Source organism: Aedes aegypti, chromosome 2 (genome assembly GCF_002204515.2).
Source record: "Aedes aegypti strain LVP_AGWG chromosome 2, AaegL5.0 Primary Assembly, whole genome shotgun sequence".
NCBI classification, from domain to species: Eukaryota; Metazoa; Arthropoda; class Insecta; order Diptera; family Culicidae; genus Aedes; species Aedes aegypti.
This window is the reverse complement of record NC_035108.1, coordinates 78,738,750-78,760,514: the sequence shown is the minus strand read 5'-3', so window position 1 is coordinate 78,760,514 and position 21,765 is coordinate 78,738,750. Positions and strand designations below refer to the sequence as shown.

General features: G+C 35.5%; 1 protein-coding gene across 1 annotated transcript; it reads left to right on the top strand.

Annotated features, from left to right (window-relative positions):
- The first annotated feature begins 3,478 nt into the window (after positions 1 to 3,478).
- LOC5574825 (ATP-binding cassette sub-family B member 8, mitochondrial) lies at positions 3,479 to 21,636 on the top strand. Its single transcript, XM_021841328.1, is given in 4 exon segments — positions 3,479 to 3,616; positions 3,763 to 4,257; positions 19,866 to 20,662; positions 20,665 to 21,636. Coding segments are annotated over 4 exon segments (2,175 nt in total). The 5' UTR covers positions 3,479 to 3,566; the 3' UTR covers positions 21,498 to 21,636.
- The last annotated feature ends 129 nt before the right edge of the window (positions 21,637 to 21,765 follow it).

The window sequence follows — 21,765 nt, the reverse complement described above, 5'->3', positions numbered from 1 at the left end:
CTAATTCATCTCACGATTTTGAATCAAAAAAATCAGTTGGTTTTGCACTGACATAGCTGAAAAAGTATCAGCATACTTTATGTATATTGGAGCGTACAGTGATACTTTTTCAAGTCAATATAAACTATCAAGACTGAGTTTTATCACTTTGAAATGCAAGCTGAAAAGTCATCATCGGGCTACTTAGCCTTAATTGAAATCGTTTTTCTCTTTACAGATTTTGAACGACGGCGAGGATAATTAGCTGCATCGATTCCAGCGATGCTTGGGTAGTTTTGCGAAGATTCCATAAATTCGTTTGAAGAGAGATCTATGAAAGCGGCTCGAAAAATCCGTGTGAACAAATCCAATAGGGAAACTTACACTGATATAATGTTGCACTGAAATTTATGTCACAAAATGTGGTAAATAAATGTTATACGTTGTAAATACAGTCTTTAATTTTTGCAAATTGTATTTTATGAAGCTGTTTTCATTCCTTAAGCTAAGTATGCTGTTTCGCTCAAGAAAAGTAAAGAAATTCCTTGTCTGAAAGGGTCAAGAAATTTCCTACAGAGAGCCCCCTTTGTAGTGACATTTCTTCTCAACTGCGTACTGCGATCAGAAAAAAGTAATTTTCTTGACCATTTCTTGGGAGAAATTTTCCACGCATCGAGATAGGCGATTCCTTTTCTTGTCAGTAGCAAACCGGCCTTTAACCTCAATCTATCCCATCGCTCATGAAAAAAATGGGGTTTTCGTACCCACTTTCATCCTAGAGACCAAGAGTGATAAATACCCATTATTTAAAGTTCAAAGCTAATACTCTTTAATGAGTAAACCGACTTTATTCTTTCAATGAGTTAAACCACTTTACTTGGAAATGGGTACTATAGTACCCATTAATGGGTATTCTCATGTTAGCGTGTAGAGATACGATCTAAAGCAGGGTTTCTCAACCGGTGGTCCGCGGACCCCTGGGGGCCGTAACGGCTTTTCAGGGGGTCCGCGAAGCTATTTCAAATAAGCGTCTAGTTGCTGTACAAATATTTCAAAACTGGAACTTATTTTATGTAACTTTCAAGAAGGCTAGTACTGATAAAATACATTCAATATCAGTTTGTTTTTAAGAGTATGTCAGGTTAAATTACTATTTATGTAGTTGCTCTGAACTTTCTTCTCCTTGCTTGATTTTTATTCCAGCGTGAGCTTTAAAATAATTCTAAGCTCGTCCAATGAGGTATGAATAGGAATGTCCTTGCATATTTTGGTTTCAAAGATCTTAAAAATTCCTTGGGACTCTGATACATTATTGGAGGGATCGAAGAACTACGATCTCTTTTTAATTTTTTTTTCCATAATATTCGTGGAATCCACTCGAATCTATCTTCAGGATTTTTGGGGAAATTTCTTAAGATATCTATAGTATGGCGAAGGCCCAAGCAGTCGGATTCATTTTTGCGCGCTTGGAGTGTTTCTTCGTTGGCTTCGTTCGCTTGCTAAGTGCTTTGCGAAGGCCCAAGCTGTCCGATTCATTTTTCGCGCGGTCGGCGTGTTTTTTTTTCAGTTAGCACTTTATTCGTTGGTTCCCTGTACAATTTCAATGATTCTTGTCAATCACGGAGTAGCAACTACGAATTGTACGGTCATCAATGTTCATGCTGATGCTCATGCTCAAATTTCCTAAGATATCTATAGTAGTATTAATTGGCAGGAACTTCGTCAGATAACCGTCGGGAACCCTTGCAAAGATTCTAGATAGATATCTGACAAAGTTTTCGGAGAGTTCCCGGAGATTTGTTCAACGAATTCTATCCACAACCTATAGTTGGCTCTTCAGAAGCACATTTGCAAATCTTCCACGAACTTTTATTTAGCAAACAATTTTGCTGAATAAAAGTTAAGTAACTTTCAAACATATTGTGACTGAACCAACTTTTATAAAGCTTACTAATGTTACTTGGGGTGGGAATATTATCAGCAGAATTTTATGTTGGGATCTTGACCTACGATTTTTTATTCAGGGTTTTGACAAGATACTTTTTTGAGATTCCTTATCAGATTCTTCGAAAGATATTTGTTAAGCTCTTGACTAGTCTTAGTGGGCTTCTTCGAAGGGTGATAGCAGAATTCTTGCATTATCTACTTGTTTTGGGTATGACTGCCAAGAATGTCTATGGATTTCAATATCAACCATTTTCAGGGGGCCGTGGGATGTTTGTAGGAATCCAAAGGGGGTCGCAGCTACAAATAGGTTGAGAACCACTGATCTAAAGTAAGCCATGAGCTTCGTACGAAAGAAATGCATTTAAATGCACATAATTTTTCTGATACGAATCGAAATCGAATGCATCAAGAGTAATCCACTCCTTGTAAAATTATCAAATTTTGAAAATTCGCTAAAAATTTAGAAGCACATGAAACGACAAAATTCCAATAGAAATGTTAGTTTTAAATCATTATCTTTCGAGAAACAATACAAAACAGTTGTGTCTGTCGGAAAGGTAGACAATTTTTCAATAATATGTGCTCATTTGAACTGATAAAAGAAATGAAGAACTCTCTTGAACAGTTCAGAGTTACTCTCCATTTTGTTCTGATAATGATAATTACACAAATCTTAAGTACAAAAATTCATAGACCTCTTCGTTTTTCAAAGAATGTTATTAGCTATATAAATCGCATGTGCATCACTACGTTACTGAAACGTGAAACCATTACGCAACTAAAATGCGTTGAGTAATGAGTCATTACCAAACGCTTATCAGTAATAGACTCATACGACAATGCGGGAAAGTAGGCCACGAATTGGCGTGATGAAAAACAGCCTATTCAGATTGACTACTACCAAATCTAAACGTAATTCTTAATATGATTTTTGTGCAGAGCTCATATAAAATATAAAATACAGGAGACGGATCTGGTGTAGTGGTTAGAACACACGCCTCTCACGCCGAGGACCTGGGATCAAATCCCATCCACGAGATAGTCACTAATAGTGACGACTTCCTTCGGAAGGGAAGTAAAGCCGTTGGTCCCGAGATGAACTAGCCCAGGGCTAAAAATCTCGTTAATAAAGATAAAAAAAATATAAGATATTATTTATTGAAATAATGTTATTCATTTTCATGTGCCTTACAAATGGGGCAAACGCAAATAATGTATGTTTATGACATTTGTTTAAATATAAACAATAACATAAATAACACGTAAACGATCAACCTTCTATTATTTCCATGTTTGTTCAGATGATTATGAAAGTTACACCTCAAAATTTTGTCTGCGCTGAAATCAAAATCCGGTCAAAAACTTCCCACTTCCCCTTAAAATAAAATAAAAACTCAACACAGAAGACAAAATTTTTCAGCAAGTAGAAGAATTTTAGTGTGCGTTAAACAGGCAACTTGCATCGGCCATCTTGATGCTTGCAAGCTGAGACTTGCACACAAGTTCCCGAACGATGACAATCAGCTGTTTCTAATTGGACTCTCAGTTCAGTTCCTTCTCGCCGATTTGCTGCTGATGGTGTTTTCAACTTTTCGCAAAGTTGAAAATTGCTCGGTTTATGGTGAAAATATAACTGTAAGATGTTAAAACTATTGTTATCGGGTTCTCGTACGTTTCATCCATTTCAGAGGTAAGAATTTTCATTGTGATTTATCGTTTTCGTGCCAAATTCAATCAATAACTGTTTGTACAAAAACCAATATTACATAACCTCAAATTAAATCAGCCAAAAAAAAGGGTTCCGCATTTCAAGGTCACTTCTGTTTATGTTTACAGCCATCAGCATCCGAATCATTTGCTGAAGCAGTCTCTCCAAACGTACGTGTTCCGCCGAAATGAGCTACTGGACGCCGGCAAAAGTGCACTGCGGCATCGCATTCGCCTTCAGGAGCGAAATTGGATGACGACAGGGGCCAAACCACAGCAGCAGCAAGTCGTGCGAACCGGGGAAAGGAGCTCAAGGGTTCTGAGGTTACTGCTGGCAGGAACCGCCGTGAGTGTCACCGTAGGGTATCAATGCCGCCGGTGGTTCGTGCATTGTGAAGCGGCTGTTGTAAACAACCGGCTGGTGGGACAGAAGGTTCCGGGAGCAGGAGATGGGATCAAATTTGACTGGAGGAAATTTTGGAGCTATTTGAGACCGCACCTGGTGAAACTGATTGGGGCGATTATGGCGGCGCTGGCCGTGGCCTATTTTAATATTCAGATTCCCAACATGCTGGGAGTAGTGGTGAATACGCTGTCGAAATATGCCAGGACGAGTTTGAGCGAGTAAGTAAGACGGGATTCTTATATTTTTCTTATTTTTGGAGCAGTGGCGCAACCAGTACAATAGTGTTGAAACACCCTTCAATACGACTCATAATGTAGACAAATATGAGCTCAGTATCTTTCAATCTTTTGAGCATTTTCAAAGAATTCATCCACATCTACTGTAGATAACACCCAGGAATTGCTCCAAAAATTCCTTCATGACTTGAATTAACACTATATAAAAATGCGTGGAAGCAAACTTGAAATTATCATAGGAATTATTATAGATCTGCTTGGAGCAATCCGTAAACGAATTCCATTAGAAAACTGTGGTACGATTCGTTAGGGTTTTTTGGAAGCAAATATACACTTCTTCTTCTTTGTGGCATTACGTCCCAACTGGGACAAAGCCTGCTTCTCAGAGTGTTATTATGAGCACTTCCACAGTTATTAATTGAGAGCTTTCTTTGCCGATTGACCATTTTTGCATGTGTATATCGTGTGGTAGGTATGAAGATACTCTATGCCCTGGGAATCGAGAAAATTTTCTTTACGAAAAGATCCTCGACCAGCGGGATTTGAACCCACGACCCTCAGCATGGTCATGCTGAATAGCTGCGCGTTTATCGTTACGGCTATCTTCCATACAATTTAAAAAAAATTCTAAGAAAACGGATCATGTTTAAATATTTATGAAACTTTCTTAATGTGCGTTTTACTTCGATACCTTTCCGAGAAAAACAAAATAAAGATGATCATTGTATACTTTTTATTATGGGACAATTCGATTTATTGTGTTTATCTAAATTTCACCGAACAAAAAGTGTTGTCTCGTTAGTGCAACTGAAAGATCATTGTAAAATATGTTGAAAACAGATATCACCTCAATTTTAACCAAAATGCAGATATATTTTTATAAGTTAAAAATACTAATTCAATGCTAAATTATTTTGACCGTAGGCTCTGAAATAATCAATAGAATTGTTTAACCTACGGATTCATTACATTTTGTAGCATTTTTAGCATTACTGTTACAAGTTTATCCGATTTACACCCAAGCCAATCCTATTTTCCTTCTCCCATGGCGTTTGCGTTTCAGGGACTATTCAGCCATTACCCCTCCTATCATCAGATTTGGATTGACTTGCGCTCTTATTGTTCCGCCAAACGCTGCTAAATGCAAATGAAAATGGAATTTCTCCAATAATTACATAAAAATCTTGATTTTTCGCTGTGAAACTTTCTTTTTAGGAGGAATCTATGAGTGATTTGATAAAGTATACTTTGAAAAATTCCTGCTTGAAATCCTGAAGAAATCCTAAACGAAAGTTTTGAAAGAATTTCTGAAAAAAAAATGCTTGTAATCTTGAATATGTCCTGAACAAAAACCTAGCATCACTGAATCAACTTCTGGAGGAATAAGTTTTTTTGGAAAAATTTATGACGATGTTTGGAAGGATTCCTGAAAAAATCCTAGTGGAATGTTTGGAGTAAAAATGCATATAGTAATTCGAGCCGTAATACTTTCCATAATGTCGTGAGTAATACTTGAAAAAATGCATAAAGAAATTCGAGCCGTAGGGTCTGTGTACCAAAAGTCGCATAGGTAAGAACAAATATTCGTATAAAATCGAAAAATAAAGCCAGCGCCATTATTTTTACATCATCTGAAAGCTTTTTATCTTTATTTTGTGAAAAATAATACCGCTTCCCGAGTAGAGGAAAATTGCAAAAGAATAACAAAACTTACCATTAAAATATAATGTTTTAATAGCGAAATTTGTTCTTTGTTTGTTTGAAATAAGAGATAAAATAAAAAAATAATAACTAAGTTTATATGGCATAAAAACTAAATAATATCATATTTTGCCATTGTAATAACAAAATAATAGCAAAAAATAAGCAACTGTAAATAATAAAATATGTTATTATTTAGATATTGATAACAAAATAATAACTAAATAAGCTATTAACGAGTAGATGAAAATAATGGTAATTTTAGTTCTTTGACTTTAATATCTAAATTTAGCATGATTGAAAAATAAACTTTTTGCTTTCCTGCAAAAAACATTTGCTTTTTAAATCTTCAATGAATATCATACGATTTGTAAAATGAGCTATTCTGGCAAAATTTGATGTTGGTTTGTTCTCATGAATTATTTAAATAAAATTTTCAAAATATCTTAATAATGACATATTTTACTGTGATGGCGATGTTTGTTATTCTTTAGGTATTTAATGTTTTTTTAATAGAATTTTGCACAAATAACAAATTTTACCATGATAGTATATTTTGTTATTGATTAGTTATTACATGACTTTCAAGCATAACATACCAATGACAAATTTTGCTATGATTGTATGTTTTGCTATTGATGATATCATATATTGATAACATAATAACGGTTAAACTAGATATGATTGCAAAATTTGTTCTCATTTTATCATTATTTTGTTATTCACCTCTACCCGGGTTGTGCAATTATAGGAACACATGTGTCAATAGTATTTCTTACTTCTGTTCCAATAGTAGCACTAGCTTTACGGCGTAAGCAAAACACAAATCAAAATCGTGTTTTACAAAACTTTTACATATTTTCCTTTTTAGTATGAATCAAAAGCTTTCGATTGATGTAAAAAAGTTCTTAATTCTTCAGTTATTTTGTTTAACACAAAATAGTATTAGTAGTGCTACTATAAGAACACTAAATCTCCTGACCTTCACGTCAAAAAATATTTTGCAACTATTTATAGCAAAATAGCTGTAAAAACCAGGAGTTGTTAACGTTAATCAACGATTAATGCCGTCAACGTTAAGTTTTTTGTTGATCAACGATAACGCCGTTGCGTTGATTTTCATAGCTGTTAGCGTCAACGTCAACGGGTTACGTTGAATTAACGTCAACGGATAGCGTTAACCCTCTTTTTCCTATGGTAGCACAGGTGATCCACCGATTTTCAACGAACGCGGGCTAAACCGAATTGGTACGAGCAGCTCAATAATAATTGAAATAAATTTATACGCTCATTTGTTTTATCAAACATCGAAATAAGTGACAGGGTGGCCACCGAACCGGGAAAAACGGGAAAAGCGGGAAAAAGACGGGAATTTGAATCCATCGGGAAAATGACGGGAAAAAACCGGGAATTTGACATGATCACCGGGAAAATCATTCTGAACGAACATCTTCAACCTCTAAATCTACAAACCACTAAAATAAGTTGTAGACGGTTGATATGGTTGATGGTATTGCCATTAGGGCATCTAAAATCTTGGTATTTAAATAATTTAAACATTGATGATTTATCTTCTTGTAGAAATAGTTTACTTTGGTACACTATAATTTAAAAAAATATTTTACACTTTTCTCATTGGTAGGCAATGTTTCGAAATATTTTATGATTTTGTTCCCTTACTATCAGGGCTTGATTTTGTTCTAACTTATCAGACTCAATATTTGGAATAAGAGTTTCAAATCTTCCTGCAGAAAGTTTAAGTACTCAAACATATTTTTTTATGGTGTACTCAGCTGGAGCTGCATGACAGCTTCGTTGTCTGTGCTGGACCCCGTAGTGCAAATTTTTACCTCTACTTTTTCCAATATTTAGACGGAATAGGCTATGTTGCCCGCTTTAACACTATTTTGTTTGAATATTGTGCAGAAGTAGTTTTATAGTTTCAGTTTCCCTCCCGTTGTCGTGTTTGTATAGTCAGCTTTTAGTCCTGAGCAATTCGGATTCTTGTTTACGCATGGAGAAGCGACATGAAAATATATGTTGTAAATGAATGCACTTCTTGGAAATAACATACAGAGCTATAGGCCTGTTCATGTGACAGGTCCGTCTATGTATTTGTTTACATCGGTGGATGACCGGTGCATACACGAGGCTGTCATTTTCATAAAAGAACTGTCAAAGAGCTTCCCGATCAGCTGTTTTGGGAACGTCATGTGAATAGGCCCATGTTGTAGTCTATGTTGACAATTGCAGCCCAAATGTCATCTCCAAGTATCTTTTGACAATGATATACAGAGAATGTTAATTATATAGATTGCGGTCGAATTTAAAAAATGATAGCGATTTGATGGAAGATCCGTTTTCCCGAATGAACGTTATAGAAGTGAAAAACATGAAATGTGCTTCCATCTATACGCGAACAAGAACTATCTGAAGTGTCTCGTCATTTTTCAGGTCTTGCATGTCATGTATTCTCTTGTATTTTAGTCGTTTATGCTACTAGTCTGAAACAATGTCAATGATGTGTTCCAATCTATTCCAATCTATTGTTCTGATCTATCCCAAAATATGAGTCAAGTTAAAAAGTCTTATGTTCCAAAAGTCGCGCTGGAATGCTAACCATTACAATTTCTAGGAGAGATGACTATCTATGTTGATAACTTGTAGTACCGATTCCAAGTTATAGATAATTATGAGAAGAAGTATCAAATCGAAATGTACTGTAAATGTGTTCGGTATAGTCAGCTATGTGTTTTATGTTCGTTGCTATTGTTCTGAGGTCTTCTCAAAATGAGAATTCAATTGAATAATGTCTCAAGTTAGTTTCCCAGATTGAAAAGGCTGTATTATCAGGCGGGTGAATATGTAGGGATCGAAAAGTTAAGTTGTTGTTTCAGTTTAAACAAAAATAGTATGCAGTATAATTTTTCTACTTAGCTTGAGATGCGGTCCATCGCTGGACCGTTGAGTCCGAGGACGTTCCCGTGGCCGGTGTACCGAGAAATAGAGAATTAGAAAATATATGTGATATCATCAAAGCGGTATATTCATAGCCACTAACAAAGTGTCACATTTCAACTAATACCATAATACCTTAACTACAAATCCAAAAGCTACTTCCCTGGGCTTGGGATTATATTTTCCAGGGAGCGATGAATTTTGATACCGTCAAACGGGGCTTCTTTTGACATTATTTCCAAATTCTTCAACTTTGAGGATTTGTAACTCTTAGAATTAAGAATAGATTTTGATAATTCTGACAGATAATTTAGTTGTATATGTACGTAACATATGTGCAAAATATGACGCAAGTCAATCAAGAAATAACAAAAATGCTTGAATAGCGAAAAAAGTGTGTCCTTCAAGACAAAAAAGGGGCTACTTTGGACATTTTCAGAAGTTTTCACAATTTGATAAGGTACCGCGGGGTAAGTGGGTAAATGGGGTAAGTGAAAACAATTGATATATTTTACTGAATATGTGAATTAACATTTTAAACTCATACGTAAACCTTTGAGGCCATTCAGAACATTACGATAGGTAAGAGATTTCTGAGATTTTTCAGCCATTTTTGCATAATAGAGCGAAAAATTGTTGACCTGTCAACTGTTACTCCGTAACAAGTTGGCGGCGTACAATCTTATTTTAATATTTTCAGTGGAAAAAAGTTACGGAAAATAATTTCCTGTACCACTTCCTAGTTGTCCTCTGTGACAGTTTCAAACTGCAATAAAAAAAGTTTTAGAATTAATTCGACATAGACCTAAAAAGAACTAAATTAAAACACCGTCAATTTTCTTATCAGGTGGGGCAAGTGAAAAGTTTATCATTAGATTGAATTTGGGTTTTCGTACTTAAGTAGCCATAAGTAAACATGGTTCGCAATTATCATAGAAAAACATAACGTGCTGATAATTCAAGAAACACTATACTCAAGCGTTAAAAGCTATTAGAAATCATGGAAGTTCTCTAAAAGTTGTTGCCAAACATTACAATATTAATATGTCTACTTCGGGCAGCCAATTAAAAGGAAAACGTTGACTGAAAAGTTGCAATATAAGAAAACACTCGGAAATCTCGTGGAATGTCTATGTAAGCTAGTTCAAAACATAAAAATGGGGTATAGGTCTATCCACATAAAAGAGATTCTAAATACATTTTTTGAAGGATTCCGTTCGATTTCTCCCGAAGAGTTATCCGACGTCATATTCGACTTTCTCAAAAACAAATAACGAGCGGTGGAAATTCTACAGAGCAGAAATGCAATTACTGTCCTATAATGTAAGAACTAACATTGGAAATGTTGCAGTTATAATATTGTCAAATCATTTCAACTAACATAACTGAACAGAAGAAAATTCAAGTGAAAAGAATAACATTTTCTTTGTTTACATGTTACTTATGTTATTGTTCATTGGGAAGCCTTAACAAATGTTAAAGCTAATAGGAATCGTGAATATAACTGTTTGTTTTTGAAATTATTGTTCAAAACGGTAAACTTTTCACTTGCCCCACTTTTGGGGCAAGTGAAAAGTAAGGAGACATTTTTCAAAAACTTTTTCTGTATTTTTTTCTTCAATTTTTCATAAAAAATTATTTCAGCATGCTGCTTATATTTGGTGGGAGTCAAGCTAAAAAATATACACGACCTAATTTGTTTTCAATTTAAAGTCTCTAGAATTTGAAGAATCTCAACTATGCGAATTCCATTACCCACTTGCCCCACGGTACCTTAATAAAATGATTTTTCCTCATAAATTCTACACTGATTTCATAGATTATTGTCCATTGTGATGTTATTGAACGTTTTTCAGCGATAAAAATAATTTAAAAAAAATGCAAAGCTCGAAACAATTACACATATATAACGAATAATTTCAGCCAAACATGCTATTCACAATTTTTATTTCCAGTATGAAACTTAAACTTATAATTTCCTCTTAAACTATCATTTATGAAGGCGCTTGATTTTTAAGTTGACACAAACGAACGATGTTACTACTAGGTACTGCGATGATTAATGAGAAATGTACAAAAACTGTCTTTTCTATTCTTCTTCATATAACATTCATATAACATGAACGATATGTAGAAGGATCACATGAATACCTGTAACTGAAAAGTAATTTTCATTTAAAACGCAATCTATGAAGTAAAGTTTTGCAAGATCGTAAATAAGTAAAAGTTTGTATTTTAGCGTCTTAGCAGTTTAGAGCTGGCTTAAGAGTAGTTTATTTTAGAAATAGAAGGATAAAATTGTTTTATACTCTTGTTTATACTGCAAACTTCTGTAAAATATGACGGAAAATATTTTATTTGGAGATTATATTGTGAACTTGCCATTGGTACTTATTGAAATATGCGTGTTTTACGTCAATTTACTTTTCCAAATATTTATTTTGTATCTTTTTTATATTGTAAATTGTATAAACCAAAACATTATAATTAAATAAAAGTTCCAAAAATGTGACCTTTGATCAATTATTTTAATAAAATTACATATTGTAGCACAATACTATCATTTTTTTTATGAAACATGGCGATTTGATAGTTTTGTGATGCTCCCAATAATTTTCCACGAGTTGGGAAAAATTGAAACAATGTTTGCATAGCCAATGTTTTATACTTTGTGAATATTTATTCGGACTTTCTTAAAATGTTTTCTTGTTTATCCTGTTATTGTTGTTGTTGTTCCAAAAAAATTTCATGCCTAGTGGTAGAGCACACATTGGTCAATAAAAGTGCTGAAGACACAAAATTGCTCAGATTAATATTTACGCTGCAAATAAATTCAAAAGGTGTGTGTCCAAAGTAGCCCCCGGAATCAAAAGTAGCCCCGTCCGACGGTAATTGATCGCTGTTGTTAGTAGTTTTGATTAGATGTTGGGTAAATTTCAAAGCAATGGCAACCTTTTTATTACAAAATTTAGATTTTATCTTCTGACCTAAAGATTCTGGTTAAACTACTGTACTATGCAGTTGGGCTGCACTACGCTATCACTCATCAAAATTACTTTCACTTCGGGAAAATATAATTTCAAACTGGCGAGAAGATTACAGACTGAGGGTGGGTTAGGAGCACAATCAGACCCTTGAATGTGCAATGTGGGGTAGTAATTGGGAATGCCATTGACGGTTTGTAATCTTCTACGAGGTTTTCGAAAACCAACAGGGCGCGTGCACCGGGTTGCGGATAGGAGCAAAGGGAGATCAATAGCATCTACCTAAAATAATAGAGCAAAAAGCCGTTCCATGATTAGGTAATGTTAAGCGATCTTCTATGGTGTTCTAGTACTATAAAATTCTTCACTCACTGGGAATTCTGGCCTTGATAATATCAATAGTGATAAAAACATAAAATAATACCTAATACTTAATAAGTACAATGTAGCTTTAATGTAGTAATAAATGAAATAAAATCAATTTTCTATACTTGACAAGGTTTTTGAAGACAATCAATGAGTGAAAGAACTACCTATTAGAAAAGCCACATCAGCTAAGTCTATACATATACAAATGTTGGTCATAGGGTCATGGCGAGCATTCGATATGTATGTCTATGACTGATTCTGAATCTAATAGGGGCACTAGAAGACCACGCGGACAATTTCGAAACAAATTATTTTTATAACATCGGTCTTACGTTCCGAAAGGCTCAGCTATGCTGCAAAGTAATTTTATAAGTTATTCATTACTGCTGTTTAATTGTTTATAATTCTAACAAAACTACATAATTAACTTCATTACTAATCACTGTTCCTATATTCTCTTTTTCTCTCCTTCTTATCTGTTGCATGATTATAAGCATCACTAATATAATGCATGAGCATGCACAATAAGAATAATTTCAGGATTGAAAGCAGTACATGGATACCTGGATAGAATAGCTTCGAAAAGGGCGCTCAAAATATAATATTTCTGGTCAGGGAAGTATTTCATCAAGGGTATGTAAAATTTTTCCATTATTAACACCTAGATCACACAAACAAATGAACTAATATCAAATATTTTTTAAATATTTTTTATATAAATCAGCATCGTCAATCAGTGTAAAAACAGATAAAGTTTGTAAAGTTATCACCATCGATTAAATTGCGCTCTGTATAGTAATGTTCATTCAGTATCAAAATCTCCTAAAGCGTCGCATTGTGCCATCAGCAGCCCTTAGCATCACTCTCATATTGTTATTATTTTGTTGTTTATAAAATTTTCTAGAAAGCGATCAGCATATTCTTTCTTACTTGTACAATGGCCGATCTATTTGGAATTTTAATAAGTCAAATCAAACTTCAAAACTCAAATTAAATTGCTTTCAGCACATTTACATTTTGCAGCATTAATCGCATTACTGTGTCAAGTCTTCTCCATTCCCTATACCCTACCCCAACCCTTCTTATCCTTTCCGATGGTGTTCAAGTGGTCCGCATAGACTATTACGGCCATTACCTATCCCTTACCCGGCTTTGGACTGACTTGCGCTCTCATTGCCCCACCAAACGCTGCAAAATGAAAATGAAACTACAAATCCAAAAGCTACTTCTATGTTATTTCCACTAGTACGCTCACGATAATTATGTTATGATCGTTAGAATAAAAACGATAGAGGTTACTACTACATAACATAAATACTACCAAAAGAACGCTGATGTCGCCAGTGTTGGTGTGATAAATGCAAAGTAGTGCAAAAATGTTTAGAGAATTAAATAAGTTATAAATTATAGCATTTTGTTCAATAATATTATATCATATTATAAAAGACAGTGAAAAATTAAACATTTCAGTAACAACAGCGTCATCAGTTTTCTAAATATTCCTACATATATCAATAACATTTCTAAACTATCTCTAATACCGCTACAACCTACCTTACTAGATAACGCAATACCGTAGAATGTCGTCATTCACATTTTGGAATATTTCTCAAAATTCGTATTTTTATTATTATTATTAATGAATATTTGAATTGGAATTTTGATGCATTACCATCATATACAAATAGCAGTATGGGCATATTTCAAATTTTTTCTTAAACTTCGACAAATATCGAACCAAATACGCGGATTTAGGCGATGCGCTGAATTACGGTACCTTACGGTATTACTAAGGTAATAATTACTACATTGTTAGTAAACCTAACATAAAAGTCTATTTTCAATAACCTGTGAGACGCAGAGACCACCTGCACCCACTCTTGCGCCTCGTGGTCTACTGAAAAAAAAAATGTATATTGAACTAATAATACTATTAGAAATAGTGCTACTGATGAAGGTGATCGTTGGTTTCCCAGTCTTGTTAGTGATTTGAGTGTTAGTAGAGACTGGTAGTAGGCCCTGCCGGTTCCTCCAGCATTACACGTAGTTATCTGGTGTTAGATCATGCGACAGTAACTAAACTCATGCTGAAGGTGTGATAAATCAAGTGTAAAATATATTAAAGCATTGAAACTCATGTCATTATATAACTTAAAACTATTAGACTAGCTTACATTTTATAAGTTATAATTACGATTAATTTTCGCGATCCAATATATTAGCATTAGAGTAATTTCACAATATCAACAATATGTATTCACTTGATAAATCATCGTCAATCCCATCACCCAGGGGCAGGGAAAGTTTAAGTACTCAAACATATTGGATTAATAATATTCTCAAGTTAATCAATAATAATTCAATAAATCCGAATATTCTTGACAACAATGCTTCAATTAAGAGCTACTAATAAATCATTAGTTATCTAAACGACTAAAACATAATAAGTAAGGAGATAAACATACTTCAACATGTGTGGCTTTGTTTCATCCTTACCTTAAACTTGTTTGCTTTAGTGAACTCTGAATTTTCATGAAGAAAAAAAAATCGAAAAAATAGCAATTGAAACATTTCAAAATAGGGTAGTAAGATGCACAATACTACTATATAAATGAAAATGCAATAGTGTGTGTATGTCCTGAGTTGGCTTTGAAAACGGGACTACCGATTTGAACAATTCTTTTACTTTTGTTTTTCTCAAGGGCTCCGACGTGTTGTGTGGAACAATATTTTTGAAAATCTTCCGAGAAAACGTAAAATGCAAATTTGACATAAACTTGGGGATTTTTTTTTGTTGCAGAGCCTCTGCGGCCTACTGAGCAATAAAACGTATGCCTGGACAGCTAGTTGTTGATAATATGGGCTTGGTAGTTTTAAAAAATCAACTTTAAAGTTGTTTCAGCTTTTTTTTATTCCATGCTAATTGTATGGGAGTCGAAAAACAAACCAATCTTCTACGATTTTTTTTCATATTGGACGGAGAATGACCTATATAACACTGTTAAAAAGAGAAGAAATATAAATACCGCTTGAAACAGAATTTTTAAGTACATTCAATAAAAAACGCCCAAAGCGTCACTTTTTTGTACTTGGGCCCTTAACCCCTAATAACCGGGAAAATTTTGAAAATTATACCGGGAAAACCGGGAAAAAGCGGGAATTTCAAAATGGATATTTGGTGGCCACCCTGAAGTGACCTAAGGGTCAAACTATTGAAAAACAATCAACTAACTATTGAGAAACAATTTCTTTTTTATTGTAGTTTTGAACAATATAGCTTATTTGGAACAACTTTTGTTTAAGTACTTATTTTAGGAACGCCATTTTGATAGTTAAATTTTCGACCAAAGCTGTGGGAAACAAAGGGTTAATCTAACGTTAATTTTGCGATTTATGGAGCTGTTTGCGAAACATGTGTTACTTCAATGAATTAGACGCGGCTAAGGAAAATATCCTGTCACTTTCAACATTCTGCATTCAACAGTCTACCAGTCTAAAAGGATTCTACCCCATAACCCCGAATGCCATTAACCCGAATTTCAAAACCTCGAACGACTCATAACCCCGAATTCCAATATCAGGGAAATATCATTAATGTCATTATGTCAAGATACCTAATTGTAAATTCGGGGTGATGGAATTCGGGGTAATGGGGTAGAATCGTTTTCGTGAGCTCTCGATGTCATTTGTAAAACTGTAAAGAACCAGGCTATACATAACAATTGCCTCATCCCCGATCAGAATGTGACTTTTTTTTTCTTTCTTTATTAACGAGATTTTTAACCCTGGGCTAGTTCATCTCGGGACCAACGGCTTTACTTCCCTTCCGAAGGAAGTCGTCACTATAACTCTTACGTTATAAATGACTATGTCGGGGATGGGATTCGATCCCAGGTCCTCGGCGTGAGAGGCGTCTGTTCTAACCCCTACACCAGGTCCGTCCCCAAAAGAATGTGACTTTCATCGACTCCATCCAGCAATCAAGCGATTGCAAGTAACCAAACTGTGATGACGCCAATCCTTCGAGTTTCTTTAGGATATTGGAACGAGAGAGCAGCGCTGTCGATTGAGTTTTCAAGCGAGAATATGGATTTCACTGTAAGACTTCCCGCTTTTCATCCATCATCTTGTACCTAGGTATTGCAAAAACCAGAATTAATCCCTATCGGCTTGTAATCCAACAACACTTCGTAGCATGGGCCAGCCTTGTCTGTTATTTCCCTAAAAAGACAACGCTGGACGATGACACCCACTCTCCATAATTGGATTTTTCAAGCTTCTCAGAGCACTTGCAAGAAAAACTTTAAAAAATATAAGCTGTTATTGTACAATGTGTTTCACAATAAATAATCATAATTTTTTTAAGTTATATTGCCTATACTTTTTTTATGTTATGCTTTTCCATTGAGTCAGATGTAAAATTCAAATAAAAGAGAAGAATTTATGGTGGGCCTACATTATGGTGTCTGGTTCTTGCGATACTTAGCTCAACAAATACTAATGTTAACTACGCCGTTAACAAAGCCGGTAACATTGAATTAACGCAAACAATTAACGTTATCGTTGATTAACTCAAATAAACGAATAAACGAAAGATTCGTTAATCGTTACAATCAACGTCAACGAATCAACTGAACGGCAGTAATCGTTGATTAACGTTAACAATCCTGGTAAAAACCATTAGTACGATTTTAGGGAACAACTAAGGGTACACCGATCCAATAAAAATGCAATCAAAAACAATATTATGGGACTGTGTATTATGATTATGGTTTCATTATTTTAACAGATTCCATGAAAATTTCATAGAAAATCGGAAATCTGTGGAATATACAACGGGATAAACTGTAAACTGATTCCAAAAAGAACCTATAAATATGACCTATAAATATCTCGATAAACATATTGAAAGTTATCTAGAGTAATTCCTGAAGATATCAATAATCACCGGATGTATTGATGAAGAAATTCACAGAAGACGTTTTTTTGAGAATAAGTACTAATTGAATGTTTGTCAAATCCTATTAACAGAAATCTGTTGTAGTGTTGTAGAAATTCCTTGAGAAATCCGTAAAAGAATAATGGATGATTACATGAAGGAAATTGTAAAATACCAAAACTAATTTTTGATGATATTTCTGAAAAAAAAACATGAAGAAATACATAAGAGTAATACTTTAGAGAATTTTCTGGTAAGAGCAATTCTCATTGAAACTCTTGGATGATTCCTGGCACCAGATGATAAATATAAAAATCATACACACGTTTTTCGGAGTAGCGCCAGTATTGAGAAATGCTTGACATTCCGAATTATAACATTGATACAGGTTCCCATAATAACTCCGTTTTTTACATGTTTCTTTGCTAAATGTAGGTAAAGTAATTATAAGGAATTTTCAACTAAAAATTGTTCTCTAAAAATTCTCTTACTAATTACGAAATATTTCTGATCTATTGTTTTTTCGGTATTTCTCGGACTTATGAAATATCATTGGCTAAAAATATCAGCTTTCAAATAGTATGCTCTGTTTTTCATCCTTCATCATAAAGGACAGCATACACCGAATCAGAATCCCACTGTAAAACTGCTGGATCCCAACAAAACTGAACAATATTATTTTGTTGAAAACTATTTGAAAGTAGTGTTAGGAACATCAATTGTGTCACTTGCTCATGTGAGAGAGGGCGATGCAAAAAGTGTAAGGATCAATCGTGTCCGACTCGCGCGATGTGAAGGAAAAGTGTCGTGATCGAGTCAGTAGTGTTTGGTCCATCGATTGTGTCGCTTGCTCCAGCGGGAGCGACCGATGGGACCGGAAGCACACTCGTTTGGCATGCAATGCGTAGTGCAGTAATATCGGAAATCCGATTAGGCGAGCGTGATTACATCATGGATCGCATTACCATTATCAACACCTTATCCCACTAACCGAATAGTCCTTCCATGACAACTGTGGAAATGCAGAGATATATTCGGTCTCTAATAACAATAGTTGTCTTTGTCTAACATTCATTCGCTTCCCCGATGACCGTATTGACCGTGGAAGCCGCCGTTATTGGACTCTTGATTCGTGCACTTTGAAAATGATTAGCTAATCCCAAGTCCCATCCATTAAATCTCTGTGCATATAGAATGTGTTATAGAATAGGAGTAGCAAGTCGACTATAGTTATTATTTTTTTAATGGTAAGGATTTTAATAAAATACAGTGTTTCAAGTTATTGCTATCAGTTTATCACAATTTAAATGAGACAGTCAGTAAAATTTGATTGCCTCTGGGTACGTACTATTTTAGTGTTTTTATACAGATATACGATTTTAATAATCCGCATCTGATGTACCGTCAAACGGGGTGACTTGCAACACTTTTTAACTTCAATCAGCCAAAACCATGATCTAAACGTCATCTAAAAATCTAAATTTCTTGTAGAACTTTGAATGGCTGGCCCGCCTACAGAATGGGATGATAGAAGATTGAATCGAATTATTTTGTCATTAAAGTCATCAAAAAGGTGAAATTTTTTAAATGTCCTTTTAAATATCAAAATTGTTGGAAAAAACTAAATTAGCATTGAGTTTTGCAAGTCACCCCTTGCAAAACTCAATGCTAATTTAGTTTTTCCAACAATTTTGATATTTTTTATTAGTCACACTTGTTAAGTATTGTTATTCATGTATTTAAAGCATTCAAACAAGTACAAGAGCATTTTGAATACCTTTTTGTAAGAAAATAAATGAGTTATTTTTGTATGGGAAAAAGAGGCGTTAAATCATCAAGGTCCAATATCTTAACTGAACAATATTTTTAACGAGTGTTTGTAGTTGATTGATGAATTATTACTCTTTTGATTATAAAGTAGACCTAACACAAAAGTTTAGACCTTTCATAAAACTCTAAATTGCTTAGGAATAAAGTGTTGCAAGTCACCCCTCATAGGTACATTTATATATAAATGATATATATTAAAAAGTTGTTCTTACAATTTCGTAAAATAAAATTCGTCATAGCATCACTTATTAGTTATAGAAACAACATGTAGAGTATCACTTTTGTAAATTAAATCTATCTCATGTTTTCAGGTCACGATTTTGAACCTCCATCAAGTATCAGTTTTTTTTTTTTTTTTTTTTTTTTTAAATCTTTATTTGAGTGTATTTTAACACACGAGGGCTAGTTCTACACTATCAAGTATCAGTTTTCAAGACATTTAAAATAATTATGTTTATTGTATAAACATATGTATAATAACAGGTTTAATCGTGGCCCCTACTTGAATTGTGATTCACACGTATTGAAGCACCGATTTAAAAAGAAAAATCTTTTGCAATTTGTGTTTTATAGTGAAATTTAGTTGTAAATTACAATGTGTTGCAAGTCACCCCCGCCGTTGCAAGTCACCCCGTTTGACGGTATATAATTTATATTTATAATGTTGACGTTGCGTATTAAATAAATGCTGTTTAAATTAGTTTCTGATTAAACTCCCAATTACCCAAAAGTTTGTAAACTCTCCCTTCTGCCAATCTGGTTGCGCTACTGTTTGGAACAAAAAATATTAACTTTTACATTACTTTCAGCATTGATTCTTCAACGTTCATGAACGAAATGAAACTGCCATCGCTGCGACTGTTCGGTATGTACATTGCCCAAGCCGGATTCACATTCGTCTACATTTTGCTGCTGAGTCAGATAGGCGAACAGATGGCCGCGAAGATCCGACAGGATCTGTTCAAGCAGATCATCATCCAGGATCTGGAGTTCTTCGACGAAAACCGAACCGGAGAGTTGGTCAACCGGTTGACGGCCGACGTGCAAGACTTCAAATCTAGCTTCAAGCAATGCATCTCGCAAGGATTACGGTCATTTGCCCAGCTGATCGGAGGTGGCATATCGTTGTTCCTTATCTCGCCACAGCTGGCCAGTATCGCTTTGGTATCGGTCCCTGCCGCGGTGGCAATGTTCTCCTTTCTTGGAAAGTCTTTGAGAGCGCTGAGCAAGAAGAGTCAAGCCCAATCGGAACGAGCGACTTCAGTGAGTGAGGAAGCGCTGTCCAACATCAGAACTGTCCGCTCCAGTGCATGCGAGTTTGCCGAAGTTGAACTGTTCCGGCAGGAAACGGAAAAGGCAGCTGAGCTGTCCCAGCAGCTGGGTGTTGGAATCGCAGTCTTTCAGGCACTGACTAATTTATTCCTGAACGGCATGGTGCTAACGACGCTGGTTCTCGGTGGGCATTTCATGTCTAATAGTTCAATAAGTGCCGGAGATTTGATGGCATTCTTGGTTGCATCTCAAGGTGTTCAACGCTCTCTTGCCCAAGGCTCTATTCTGCTTGGATCCGTAATCCGTGGAATGACAGCCGGCACCCGTGTATTCGAATACTCTCGGTTCAGCCTAAAGTAGATCTCAAATACGGACAAATCATTCCCGAGTCGGAAATTCGTGGCGAAATCCGATTCGAAAACGTGTCTTTCACGTATCCTTCCCGACCCAATCATCCTGTTCTCAAAAACTTTTCGCTTGTCCTGAAACCTGGACAAACTGTGGCCCTGGTGGGAGCCAGTGGCTCAGGGAAATCGACCATTGCTTCGCTTCTGGAGCGATTTTACGAGCCAACCGGTGGCCGCATCACCATAGATGGTTATGAACTCTCACAATTGTCGCCTTATTGGCTCCGAGGCCACCTGATAGGATTCATCGAACAGCAACCGATACTGTTCGGAACGTCCATCTACGAGAACATACGCTACGGCCGTCCAGAGGCGTCACAAGCGGAAGTCCTGGAAGCGGCCAAGCTGTCTCAGTCGCATCAGTTTGTGAGCAAATTGCCTGAGGGCTACGAGACGCCAGTTGGCGAAAGGGGCATCCAACTGAGTGGTGGCCAACGGCAAAGGATAGCAATAGCTAGAGCTTTGCTCAAACAGCCCTCGGTGTTGATCTTGGACGAGGCTACCAGTGCATTAGATGCTTCCAGTGAGGCCATCGTGCAGAAAGCCCTTGATGCAGCGGTAGTCGACAGAACTACGCTGGTTATTGCCCACCGGCTATCAACCATCAGGAACGCGGATGTGATTGTGGTGCTGGAAAAAGGCCGAATAGTAGAGATTGGCAATCATGATGCGCTGCTGCGCAAGAAGGGCTACTACTTTGAACTGGTCAAACAGCAAGAACGGGAACAACGCGAGGAACAACAGCAAAGGGCCTACGGATAAGGTAAGCGTTTAGAAAAATGATTCACTGAAGCAATCAGTCTAAAAATTGTCTAGAAGCTATCAAAGTTACTTAGGTTTGTAGGAAACAAAATGACAGTTATGGTGTAGCAATATCAAGAATGAAATCAGCAAAAAACAACGCTTGCAAATTATTTATTATATAGAGAACATGCCATTTTGTGGAATAGTGAATTTTGTCAGAATGGGGATATAAGTCTTTTTGGCTCTGTATTTAGGTCCATAAATTACGTCAGGCGAAATTTGGAAC